This window comes from Talpa europaea (assembly GCF_964194135.1).
Source record: "Talpa europaea genome assembly, chromosome: 9".
Taxonomy (NCBI): Eukaryota; Metazoa; Chordata; class Mammalia; order Eulipotyphla; family Talpidae; genus Talpa; species Talpa europaea.
The window spans coordinates 6,746,040-6,759,752 of record NC_140076.1 but is presented as its reverse complement, the minus strand read 5'-3'; the positions used below and the strand labels follow the sequence as shown (position 1 = coordinate 6,759,752).

The window sequence follows — 13,713 nt, the reverse complement described above, 5'->3', positions numbered from 1 at the left end:
AGCAATCATATTCTGTGTCGACAGCCCTGTTTGTACACACACACTCAACTAAGAGAAATCTCAAAGCCAAAGTTTCATCAAATGAGAACCTGAGCTATCAAGCCTATCAGTACAAGGGCAGAGAGGAATCTTTCTGCATTTATTACTGAAACGCAACAATTGTAATAAAAAAAAATTTTTAAAGGTTTATTTATCCATGCATACAAGAACTGGGATACAGGCCACAGGTATGGGGGGGGGGGTGAAAGGATTCACCAGAGACAGAATGGGGAACAGAACAGGCAGACAGACTGAAATACACTGCTGAGAGGGGCAGTGGGCGAGTCAGGAGAGGTCTGCTGTGCCATGTGGGTAGCTCCCTGGCCGGGGATTGAACTCGTGCTACAGAGGCTGCAGACAGCCTTGTAGGCTGCATCTTAACCCCTTGCGCCACCAGGGAAGCCCTGTCAAAAAAAATTTTAATGCTAAACTATTAAATGCCTGATTTTCCGCGATAAATACTGAAAATCTTAAAATCCCTAGGAATACTCTGAGGCCAACATATGTCTTCATCTCTCTGTTGGATCCCAACGCCTGACCAAATCTCCTCTTGGATGTCTACAAGACCCTTGAACACACCAACACACACCTCAAACACACCCCCCCACAGGTAACATACATTATTGGGATATATAGATTCAGAGCGTGCAAATCTCTATCACTAATTAGGCGGCCAAGTAGCACACACTCTTAGAAAAGCATGATCTAGATTTTACATATCCAAGGACTTAATAACTTTTCTAGCAATTGCTTCCAAATTCTAGGACAAATCATCCTCACAAATGTTTAACTTAGTAATAGTATAAAGACAATTTGATTACGCAAGGATCAGTCTTAATAGAGCACCAATAAAATAATTAGGGTCTTTATTTGAAGACTGTTTCTTAGAAGTGTCAGGACAACCTCAATAACTGCTAAGCTGCTGTCATGGGAGGTGGAAGGCCAGAGACCAGAAAACTGACACATCTGCGGGCACCCCAGCCCTGGCTCAGAACAGCCCCGAAGCCCCAGTCACAGCTCTGCCACCAATCCCCTGACATGACAGATTAAAGACAGACATGAACTCACGAGCGCGACACACAGAACACTGGCAACCTGCCGTGCCTTTGCAGACTTGTAAAATCTACAAAATTATGGGAACGGCAAAGCGAAAGCAAGAACAGAGCAAATGAAATATGCTGAAATGAAAAATCAAATCTGATGCATGTGTTCCAGAATAAGGAGGTGGTGTGTGTGTAAAGAGAAAACAGATGAAGATTTGGTAAACTGCTGACTCTCAGGGTGTGAACCCTTTCTACTTGAATGATTTGTTCGTGTCTCGCACTCCAGGATGATTTCTGCCAAGGCAAAAAGACAATAGTACAAGTGTGTCACACGCAGGAATTTCCTACCAGAAGAGTATAGGAAAAGATACAAAGAACGAAACGTTCACAGAGAATCATGTTACCTCTCCCGCTTTAATAAGCCAGTTCCCTCATGAGACCCAGAATACCACAGACCAACAGCCCAGGGTCTGAGCCCTGCATACAAGAACTGGGGTACAGGCCACAGGTAAGGGTGGGGGTGGTGAGAGGATTCACCAGAGACAGAACGGGGAACAGAACAGGCAGACTGATGAAACACGCTGCTGAGGGGAGCAGCGTCAGGACATAGACCTAAATAAGGAAGCAGAGTCCATGGAGCTTGCTGCAGAGGGGAGCACTGGATACTGACAAGTCTCCATGTAACACGGTGGGAAAACAGAGGGTGGGGCTGTTCTGCCAGGCTCAGAGCATGGAGCTCCACGGAGAAAGTGGAGCTGATTAGTTTTTGTTTGAAATATGTAAGTTAAACAACACCATGAAAGAATGTTAAGTAAGAGACCTGTGGATCTGCTAGGAAGGTACTAGAAACCCATATTTAGATTATGGCTCTGGGAGGCGGGATGGGGGTCCTTCTCAGACTACCACTTCTTTACTTGGCGGGGCTAGGGGGCAAGAAATGAAAGGGAAATTTTTCAAAAATTACTGCTCCAAGCACCCATTAATAGAGCTAGCTTAGCAATAGCTGATCACTTAGCTGGCTGATGTTATACACAACTATTAATGTGTGCTCACCTTTTTTCTTTTGATTAAACTGGCACATCTCTGTCATTACATTGCACGGAGCATGTAATTTATTACATCACAGACTTCAGGTTTTGTTTCAGGTTTATACCACAATTCCCTCTAACCCCCTAATTAAAAATACCTGGTTTCTCTGAAGAAGCTGAAGCGTTCGTTACCCTACCTCACACCGTAACAGGAGGCCACCATCCCCCCCGCCACAGTACTGGAAACAAAAGAATCACTGCCAGTGTTCCTGAGTGAGGTAACGCCATCCTACAAAATAGCCCTGACCTATAAAGTCCCCCTTTCCCCATTTGCAAGATTAATTACCAAAAACTGCAAAGGTCAAAATCCCCAAGAAAAGGAGGGACTGTGCTTTCCAGCCATTCCCTGCTCGCTGCGGAGTGCTAGGCCTCAGACTCAGGGTGATTATCACAACCCCCACCTCTGCCAGAAGAGCAGCTGACCACACATCCTACAAAAGACCATTTAGATCAAAGACGGTCTTCTAAAACAATTCTTTTCTGACCTCTTCCCTTTAGATGCGTAAAAGGAAAACAAAGTTGGTTCTTTCATAAGGCTTGAAGGCCAGGCTTCCAGCTCACACAATCACTACAGCAAAACGCCACCCAATGGCCACGGTTCCCAAGACAAGACCAATTCCCAGTTGGCCCCTCAGAGTCACTGTTTCTCCGCTGCCATTGCCAATGAAGATGTTACCTTCGGGATTAAACCTTTCAAACTGAGAGATCTTCAGGAATCCTATAAAATACCTTTGAATTTCCTGGAAAAGGGACGAAAGCTCCGGCACGCAGCCAAGGGCCTGGCACTCAAGCCACCGCGCTTCCCACGCGGTTCTCCAAGCACCAACACAGCACCTGCGGCGTGGGCTGCTCAGGACTCTCTTTGGTTTTTTCCTACACCATAAAAAGTCAAGCAAAACCCACCTTCCACCACCGACACACAAATGACAGATTGTAAATGCACCTAAAGCAGAAATAAATTACACCAGATCGAGTGACAACTTACACTCTGGTGCACTAAGATGTGGGCGCGCATGATCACTACGAGATTGTACAGGTTTGTGATTGCTCCCTTTGCGGTTTGGTACAAGCAACTCTTCTATTTTAAAGAAACTTCTGAGGTTTGGGGTCTATCTAAAAACATAGCTCCCTCCAGTCTCCAGAGCATTTCAAAAGAATAGCCACGCCCAGTGTGTGCAGAGCATGTTTCTTCAAAAACTGCTTGTAGCTCATCTCAAGGAAACCAGAAAAGCCCCCCACGTGAGATGGGGAGGATGAAGGCAGTCTCCAGATGCCGAGGGCTGTGCCTCGAAGGGACAGCGAGTTCCTGGAGGGCTCTGAGGTACGGGCTCAACGGCAACCTGACAGCGTGGGAAGGGCTCCCAGATCCTGTGAGAGAAGTTCTTTTCCCACCCGGTCTGCCCCGCATCAACCCAGAAAGTCCTAAGGTCTTTAGCAAAGGACAAAAGAGGAATTACTTAAAGGCTGAGTCTGTGGACACACACAGGCAGGGGCAGGACAAGAGGCTGGCTTCCCAGCTGCCCACTGGGTAGGCAGCTGCGGCGACCCGGGATGTTGGCAAGACAGAGACGCCCACTGAGGAGCACCACAAACAAAAGCAATGTCTAACGGTTTCGGAGGGCCGGGGTGAGGAGAGGGTAACAAAAAGGCTGGGCCAGCCAAGCCCGTCACGGAGAGGAGCTACACGCTAAGGGTCGGAAGCACAAGGGCCGAAACAAAACCACAACCTGCGCCATGGAGGGAGGAGGAGCAGAACGTGTTTCCCATCAGAAAGGGAGGTGGAAAGAGCTGGTGGAGATGAGTCCAAAACGCGGAGTGTGGATGACTGGAGGGGCAAGTATTTTAAAGACAGAGCAGCCAGGAGGAGGGCTGGTATTTAAGATGGGGAGAGGCCCCTTTTAGGAGGCGTCTCCCTCAATGGAGAGGCTGCAGCAGGGCTGGCCGTCCAGGCAGGGGCGGGAGAGTAGAAATAAGTCTGCAGGCCCAGGGGGTGACTCAGGACAGAAGAAATCACCAAGGGAAAAATATGTGGAAGGAAGTGAAGATGAAGGATGTGACGTTGGAACAAGAAGGAGCTAGGAAAGAGGCCACCCCCTCCACCCCCAACCCCCCCACCCCCGCCATGGCCAGGCCGGGGAGAAGTCTACAGAAACAGAAACAACTTGGAAGGGCTTCCCAGGACAAGAACTGTGGCACGTTATCCTCACAACCTGCTGCCTTAGGAGAAATAGCCAGAAAAATGCTATGAGTGTTTTTGAAAAACCTAGTTCCACAAGCTGTGTGCTATTCTTCATCGATTCATCTTCACGTCCCCGCTGGAAGAAAGACATCGCTATGGTCCCCGCTTCGTCAACAGGCAGAGCAGAGGAGATAACTGATCCACGCTCCCCGGGCTGCAGTCTATTCCTGGCAGGGGGCTCGCTCCTTTCTAGGGGTGGCAGGATACAGTAGTTATCTCCCAAACGGGTGTGCTGACAAGTGGTAACAGCGTTTCACAATTAGCAAAATCTCCATTTACCCCCAGAGCCCTCCTTTTCAAAACACCTTCCTGGTTATATTGTAAAACCAGGTCTTTTAGAATTAAGGCAAAGTTCCTAAAATAAGCCTCACAGAGTGAGAAACATTTAGGATGTCACATTCATGTGGATACACCAAATTAATTGATAATGTCTTACAAAAGGTACAAGACACATCAGCAAGTATTTAAGGGTTTGGTGAATCTCAGAATGCTTTTGAAATTTTGATGGCATGTTATACATTTGAAAATGCCAAAGAATGTTCCCAGGGCTTCCCTGTTGTCTTAGTGGAACTACCTGCGTAGGTCTCACTAGTTTCTAGACACGCTGCCCACCACAATTAAACTCACAGTTGCACTCGGCACTACAGATTTTGGGCAAGCTTTGCCAAGAAGTAACTTCGCTCTTTCACAGCAAAGACTATCACATGATTTATGGCAGGAGCTACAAAATATTCTTTTCACCAAAATGGCTGACGAATACCTAAGAATTCAGCAAAATCTCATTTACTGCATGTTCCAAAGGACTCATAAATGAAAACACAGTATAGGTAGGACACGAACCAAGATACCAAGAATAAATACTACAGCGTACTAAGCAAAATATTATAAGCGTATTTCACTCCAAATGAACGAGATTTACTAGCTACAATAACTCCAAGGCTGCTGCAGGGAGGTGGGGGTAGACAATGAACACATCCTCCATAGGAAAATATTTCAACGACACACACCTTCATTCCAGTGAAATTACATCAATGTGGTCTAACAGCATCTCTCTTTATGTTTTACTTATCAGTTAAGCTGTAGCTAAAGATTACTTACGCCACAATAAAAATTCAATCTCCACTATCTTTACTTTTAAAGGTTACAAATAAAGACGTGCTAATCTGTACTTTTTTTTTTGCCCCGGGGAAGTTGCATTGATGATGCCTGTGTGCCAAGAAGATCAATAATTAGCAATTTTTAAACATAAGCTGCTGTTAGTGAAGCATTTCAAAAGTAAACTTATTTCCTCAGGCAAACTCACCACTTCCGGTGCATAACCACGGGAAGGGTGGTTTAAAAAAAAAAAAAAAAAGACTTTTGCAAAATGAGTCTGGCTTCTGCCTTGATCTTCAAGCACTGACTTGAAGTCTCATCTTCTTGGAGAAACGACGGTTGTTCTGTGCTGCTCTGTGGGATGGAGCAGAAGCTTAAGTTCCTCACCAAGCACTGACTTGGCAAATGTATTTAAATTTCATAATAATTCAATCCACAAACCGGGAATGCCTATCTGGTCATGAAAACTCCCAGTCTCCAGGGTACCTTGCAAGGCTTTAGCTCAGCCACAGGAGGACCACCAGCGCAATCTGCGGAAAGTGCCGATCCTAAAGTCACTGCCAGGCCAGTGAGTCCACGACCCACCTTCCAAGTGGACTTCACACAAAGTATGTGGCCTGCTCTCACACTTCCTTGGCTAAAGAGACTCCATAAGCTGCTTCAGTGATGCCAACACTGGTCAGAGGAGCCTTCCTTTAGAGCAGTGGTGGAGAACTGAGCAATTCTGCGCCCCCTCTGCACCCCACATCTTCTAGCAATGTGCTGGGGAGTCTTCATCAGCCAAGGATGCTGCTAAATACCCTGCAAGGGCAGGACAGCCTCCATGACAAAGAATCGAGAGAGCCAGCGCACGCCCTCAGATCACGGATCAAATGGCGGGCAGGGGACCGCATTGGACAAGCGACGGTGGTCTCAGTGGTGAGGACGGCGGGTACGTCCCCATCATCTGGAAACCCCGTATCTACACATCACCATGCGAGCCTGACAATTTCCCTTTCTGAACACCTACTCCCTCTCCCTCCCCACTACAGTGTTTTCTGGAGCAGCCCATAGTTGGTTGGGTTTTGCTTTTGGGTTTTTTTTTTTTTTTTTCCCTGCGTGGGTATTAAAAATAGCATGAAAAGCAAGTTGGAAGACATGAAAATAGTAAATAACCTAAGGTGCTTTCCATCCCGGAAAGTCTATGATTTAACAGGACTTAAAAGGTTTGTAAATCAGATCTGGAACTTGAAAAGAAGTCGTGGGCAGCTTAAAGAAACAGTCCCATGAATAAATAAACATCGAAAGTTAAATAATCATCAAAAGAATACGGGTAAAGATCTATCTACGAACTGCCCAGAACCTGCTGAGGGGCAGGGAGTGAAAGGCAGCTGGAGTGTTGCTTCTTCTAACTGCGCTGGCCAGCAAAATGTGTAGAGACTAAAAAAATTAACATTTTCACACAGCTTAAGAGATTACAGAGTATTAACATACACATCAGAAAAAAGTCCTCAACAAATCTTAATGACAAGCAAATCTCAAGCAAGAGAAACCTTCCCGGTCAATATGGAATTGATAAATAAATTATGGCCCAAGCAGACATTACATAGCCATCCCCCATACACGCTCAAAATGTCAGAAGGGAAGACAGATTATAAACCACATGTACAAGCGCAATCCTGTGTGAAACATAAACACATAGAAGTGAATAAATATGTATAAATAAATACACACAAACACAGCGAGAGACAGGAAGGAGAAGTCCACCAAGTGTGTGCGCAGTTATCTGAGGAGAGGGAGGCTTAGGGCTCATTTCTGTTCTTTCTTTGTGATTTTTCTCTATTTTACAACACGGAGAACCTCTTGCTACGCTTCCTACTTACACAAGAAATACATTATTACAAAGTGTTTCGGGAACTGTGCACAAGATGAAAAACAAATCTGCACACGCCGACTTTTCTGTTCATCACCTTCAGACCCCACAAAAGCAAACCTTTCTTGGGCGCTGCTGAAATGTGCCTGTCACTTCTGCAAGGGCCTTAAGTATATCAGCTTACTGAAATCAACCCAAAAAAGATACTTGGGATAAAGACAGCCTGCGACACCAGCAGCTGTGGACCTGTGTTCACTCCACCAGGAGTTTCCATCTCGGTCGTCACAGCTTGAAATGAGGGGCGGTTTCATAAAACAAAATCATCTCTGCGGGTCCTCTCCGGGCTCCACCGAGACGCCACGTGCAAAAGAATGCGGTCAAATAAGTGTTTGCGAGGAAGCATCTAGAGAATGATGGGGCAGCTGCATGCCATCTCAAAAACAAAACCCTACTAAAAAAAGAACATGTAATTATGTGTCTCTGTTCCTCCGCCTTAATATTTGTACAGCAATGTCACAACACGTTGAGAAAAGGGCCTCGTTTCCCCAATACTTGGACACAACTGGCGAAACGGATGTGAAGTCTCGAGCAGAATCACTGAAGGGCTCAGCTTGCTAAACGCTGCGGCTGCTTTCAACAATAAACCTGTAGTGAACAAAAACTAAGCAACACTGGGGTCGCGTCTGGGTAGGACCTTGTCAGTGTCTGATGAAAGGGACTCGAAGGACCCACCCCAGGGGACCCCCGAAGGGCGCTGCTGCACCTCGCAGAAAAATAAACCCCAATAGAGCCCCGAATGTCCTCTGCGGGGGAGTGACCGCTGCTGGGTGCAGGGAACTGGGGCTGCCCGGGGACCAGGCAGGATGGGCTCGGGGGGCCCCACAGCAGGCGGCCAGTCGGGGGGTCACTGGGTCACGCGTGGGGTGCACGGGGAGCTGGAAAAGCGCTGACCTGTTGGGCTACTCCACATGTCCCGCGCCACCATCACTGCGAGGTTCGTGGGCATCTTTAGTGGCAAAATTAGTCCCACCTAAGCGCACGGCTGCTGGGAAGGACAACGCGGGGCGCGCGGAGGATGAGGGCCCCGGGGCGCCCAGGTCTGGACACACAGAAACTACTTGGGAGACACAAAGACGCAAGACACAGGACAAATGCAGAAGCCAGGGTGCGAGGCACGCACATCCCCCCAACACAAAAGCGGAACCACTGGAGACCCGGCCGGCCCCGCGCGCCCCGGCTGCCCCCGCGGGGTCCCGGCCGGACTCCCCGCCGCGCCCCCCGACCCCTCGCCGGGCGCGCGGCCAACCAACGGCGACAAAGCGGACCCCGCAACTTCACCGCCGGGGCCTCCGGCCGGGCCGGGGTGCTCGGCGCGGGCAGGGAGGGACCCCGGCCGGCCCTGGCCGCCGCCGCGTCCCGGGGCCCCCGCCGGCCCGGGGCGCCCGCACCTCTGAGGGGCGCGTCCGCCCGCCCGCCCCGGCCCCGGCCCCGGCCCCGCCGCCTCGCTCCCCGCGGGCCGGACGGGGTCCCCGCGCCGCTCCCGCCGCCGCCCGCCCCCGCCGCCTCGTACCTGCGCCCGCCGCACCCCGCGCCTCAGAGCGCCCAGAGCCGCCGCCCGCGCCGCCGCCGCCGCTCCGCCCGCCCCGGCGCCCGCGGCCGCGCCGCCGCCATCTTGGCCCCGGTCGGAAGTGACGTCGGGCGGCGCCGGCCGCGGCCTCCCCGGCCCGCGCCCGCCGCGCCGCGCCCTGGGCCGCGACCCCCGGCCGCGCGCCCCCTCCGGCCCCCTCCGGCCCCCGCCGCCCCGGCCTGGCCCGGCCCGGCCCGGCCGCGCGCCCCGGAGCCACGCACCCCCACCTATCCCTGGCCGCGCGGGCCAGGCCAGCCCCCCACCGCGCACCCCCCCCCCGGCGCGCCCCCCTTCACCCCCCGGCTGCAAAGGCCCGGGCCGGGGGTCGCAGGAGCCCCGAGTGGCTGCCGATGCCCGCCGGACCACATTGGTCCCCGTCGGCGGCCCCTTAGAGGCAACCCCCGCGGCCCGCAGCGTCCAGTCTGAGCGGCCAGGAGTTGGGGTGCTGCGCGATTACGAGGGACCCCAGGAACCCACAGCTGAGAGGCGGGGAGAGAAGGAAAACGGGTTCTCACTAAATGGCCCTCAAAGGACTCAGCGTAGACATCCCCACCTCCACCCCTTGCTTGTCTCAGGGCCAGTTTAACTTCCTAAAGGATCAAATTCCAAAAGGGCAGATGCCACAGGGTTCACTTGCTCGTTCACAACCAGCCGCTGTGCCCGGCTGCCCTCGTGCTGCTGCGGCGCCGGCTGCCGCTCCCGCGTGGACATTGGCCTTGTCCAGCGGAGCTTATTTACAAATGAAGCAAATCCGACGGCCTGGGTGACAACGAATGAAGGGTTTCATGGAAATGGCCTGGGCTGAACTGGAATTGTCTATCTGACATCAAGGGGAGATGTCTAGCCGGCAGTTAGAAAGGCGTCAAGTTAGGGCAGGAGGTGCAGAATGGGGATGAGATCGAAAATAAGGAGTTGTCACACTGGGTGGTACTGACAGCCATGAGCACTTCAAGATAAATGCATGGCCTGAGCATGAAGTCAGTAGAAATCTAAATGTCACAGGAACATTAGCCCTCAATGGAAAGAAGCCACCCTAAAAAAAAAAGCAAAAAAAAACAGACACTAAATTAGATGTGGTTGTGCCTGAGAAACTTATAAAGGAGGACACAGTCCATTTATGTAAGTAGGAGTGAATGTTAAGAAAACATGTCAAGTCGATAAACAGTGACAGGGTCGGCACGAAGGCTAAGAACAACAACAACCAAAAAAATCAAACCTCAGAGCTTGCACTTTTCCTCTGCCACTCAGGGGAAAGAGACCTAGGATGCAGGTCAGAGTGGCCTTTAGACCTTTCCATTCTTTACCTAGTCCATGCCTCCAAATATAATCCATGCATCAAAATCATCGGGATTCTCTGCAAAAACAAAGGGAGATGCCATCATTGAAAACACTAACATATAAGTCAAGATTTTAGAAGAAAAGCTATATACCGGCAGGCATTCAGCAGAATTGCGAAGGAAAATAAAGGACCATTAAGTCTGAAGTGACACGGTGAACCAGAATTTATCCCAGATAGCACAATGCAAGACAGGGTTGACAGAGTAGTCTGTGGTTGTCCTCCTGACATTGATCTATTAGAAAGAATTAACCTATAGAAATGTGCTCAGACTTCTTGAGGCCAGAAGTCCAAAATGAGTATTACTGGGCCAAAATCAGGGCATGAGCAGGGCCATGCACCATCTGGAGGCACTAGGGAGAATTGGTCCTCACCTCTTCCAGTTCCTGGTGGCTGCCAGCATTCCTGGGTTTATGGGCCCATCACTCCAGTCTTCAAAGCCAACATCTGCAAATCTCTCTCTGCTCTATTTTTTACATCACCTCCTCCTGCCTCTGTCTCCCTCTCATAAGGGAGATATTTGATTACATTTAGGAGCCACCCAGATAATTCAGGATAATCTCCCCATCTCAAGATCCTTCATTTCATCACATATGGCAAGACCCTTTTCATATGGGGATTGGGACATGAAGCTATCTTTGGGGACCGTTATTTGAACTGCCACACTGGGTACACACTCAGCACCTCTAAATCCTCCCTAATCAGCCATTGTATTTTTTTCATCTGTGAACTTTTCTTGAGCATGTTTGTATTTTTCAAACTGTGCCACTTTTAAGGAATAATTTTGTGTGTATGGATATATATTATCACGTTAATACAAAAAAGATATGAACTATCAAGAATACGATGTCATTTCTTGACTTTTTATTATCTGATGTGCTAATGACTATTCTTTTGCCTCTTTGAAAAAGTGAATAAATCACTAAAGGAGGAGAGAAGGAATTGAGATATTTTTGTCAAATCTTGTAGGCCATTTCTCCATCAGGGATTGAAGTATAAAATGCACCTCTTTCTCTAAATCTACAATATGGGGCCTCCCTGGTGGTGCAGGGGTTAAAGATCATCATCACTCTATCGCCAGTCACTGCAACACAAGTTCAGTTCCCCAGCCAGTCAGGGAGCTGACCCACATGGCAAGGCAGACCTCTCCTGTCTTGCCCACTGCTCCCCTCAGCAGTGTATTTCAATAGATCTGCCTGTTCTGCTCCCCACTCTTTCTCTGGTGAATCCTCTCACCCCCCACACCTCTTGCCTACACCCCAGCTCTTATATGCATAAATAAATCCATCTTTAATAATAAGAATAATGCTATTAATAAATCTACAATACGAAGGAAACACCACTCTACACAAAAACCTCTAATACAGGTCCTGGCCATTGTTGTGCCTTGGCATGCAGTCCTGTGACCGAGGACATGACCAGCATTCACCACATCCCAATCCCAGAGTAGTGTCTGACATACAGTAAACACTAGAGAGATTTTTGAGAAAGACCTCTTCTCCTTGGCTCTTCTGATCCAGCTGGATTAGAGCGAATATGTGCAAACCAAAGACACTGTGCACTTGATAGACGTGTGTGGTCATGAACCAGAGCTCCTCAGCACAGCAGAGAGGAGACCCACAGCATTGCTCCAAACAAGATGAAAGATTATACAACCAAGAGTAAAGACTTGACAATGCATTGTCAAAGGGAATGTAAGTGGACTTAAAATGCCCTGAATGGTAATAGTTCTTCTCCACCAACTTTGAAGTATTTTTCATGGACTATCAGGCCCATGGGCGAAGAGCAGATTGAGTATGTTCTAGCAAATGCATCCAAGAAGTGCCCTTTTGTTCAAGTGACACATCACTTACCTTTTTTAAAAACAGTCCCCTTTCCTCATAGCTGCAAATCATTCGCAAAGAGACCCAGAAATGCTTCTCATTTCTTCACCCTCCTCACCCCTCTGCCACAATGTTGACCCAAGCAAGGAATGACATTTGAGCAAGCACGCCAGCATCAAAGATTAGAAGCCTGGATTCTGGGTTCTGATTACGGATGAACAAGCAAAGTTCAAAAATAGCAACTCCTGGGGCTAAAGATCTATCTTGCTGCATCAAGGACACTTTGGGCTGCAAAATTTCAGTGCCCAAACTTCTGCAGCCTCAAAATGCATGGATGAATCTTAGCAGGGGTGAGGTTTCCCGTAAGGAGAAGGAGATAATCTTCCTTGAGTGTCGTTTGCACTGACATTTTGTCTTACCTGCTCCGGTAATCTTCACGGTAGCAACAACCAGAGCAGCAGCTGTTATACAGATGGAGAAGCTGACACATGGTTGCTGAGGACACAGCTTGTCAGCTCCATGGACAGGATTCAAGGACTCATCCCGGGTCAAAGTCCACCACTGTCCACTGGCCACACCGCTTCCTAGTCATGAGGTGCTGATGCCTGGCAGTTGAGGCACTAGAGAGAATACAACGGGCCAAAGACACCACCTTTACCCTCCAAGACCCTGTATCTCGAGGGCAGACTGGGCTTGCTCAGAGGCACAGCAGAGCAGAGTGCAAACCAGCCTCCCATTCTTACGCTCCCTGTGAGTTCCTTGAGGGTCTGTGCCCCGTGTCTTTGGTATTGTATTTTTCAGTATTACTTTTTTATTTTTAAATGATTTATTTTTGCATAGAAGAATTGGGGTGTAGGCCAGGGGTAGAGGGGGTAAGAGGATTCACCAGAGACAGAGTGGGGAGAACAGTTGGATCTACTGAAATACACTGCTGAGGGGAGAAGCAGGGAGACAGGAGAGGTCTGCTGTGCCATGTGTGCTCCCTGCCCAGGGTTTGAACTCAGTGCACGGTGGTGACAGCACTGAGACTTAACCCCTTGGCCACCAGGGAGGCCCATAATATTACTTTTAAAAAGAAGACAATAGACTGCAAGATGTTAACTAATCGATTCAAATCCATGAGCCTCACAATAAATAAATTCCATCCTATAAGAAAACTCACAGCACTGTTTCTATAGTTTTCCTTCACGTTTCTTCTGCCACATTTTTAGAACCAAACATTAAGACATCGGTTAAAGGGTTCAGTGTTTCCCACACAGACGTCCCTCCGCAGCAGCATTCACCCCTGTTTCAGAAGCTCCAATGGAACAGCCTCAAAGACCAGTGTGGTTTGTTCTAGAGAACACAAAGTGAGGCTTATTGAAGAGTTCATCTTTCTCCAAGGCAGAATTAATTCACCACCTAGTGCACCACCCGGAGTGCATGCATAAAACATGGAGGTTGGCAACAAAGACAGAAAGTGAAAATATTTTTCAGCAGGCAAAATGGCAAGCAGCTTGAGAAGGGACAGAAGATAAATCAGTACAGGAAGAGACAGCACGGAGGCGGCACAGCCCCGACTTGCATTTTTT

The 13,713-nt window shown here is 49.0% G+C and overlaps 1 protein-coding gene across 1 annotated transcript in view; it reads right to left on the bottom strand.

Annotated features, from left to right (window-relative positions):
- The window catches only part of PRDM2 (PR/SET domain 2), a gene marked incomplete at both ends in the record, with an annotated part of 90,446 nt that extends 80,752 nt beyond the window's left edge, over positions 1-9,694 (bottom strand). The window contains 2 exon segments of the mRNA XM_084244079.1: positions 2,847-2,910; positions 9,617-9,694. Of these exon segments, the coding sequence (XP_084100205.1) occupies positions 2,847-2,910; positions 9,617-9,694 (142 nt within the window).
- Positions 9,695-13,713: the final 4,019 nt, after the last annotated feature.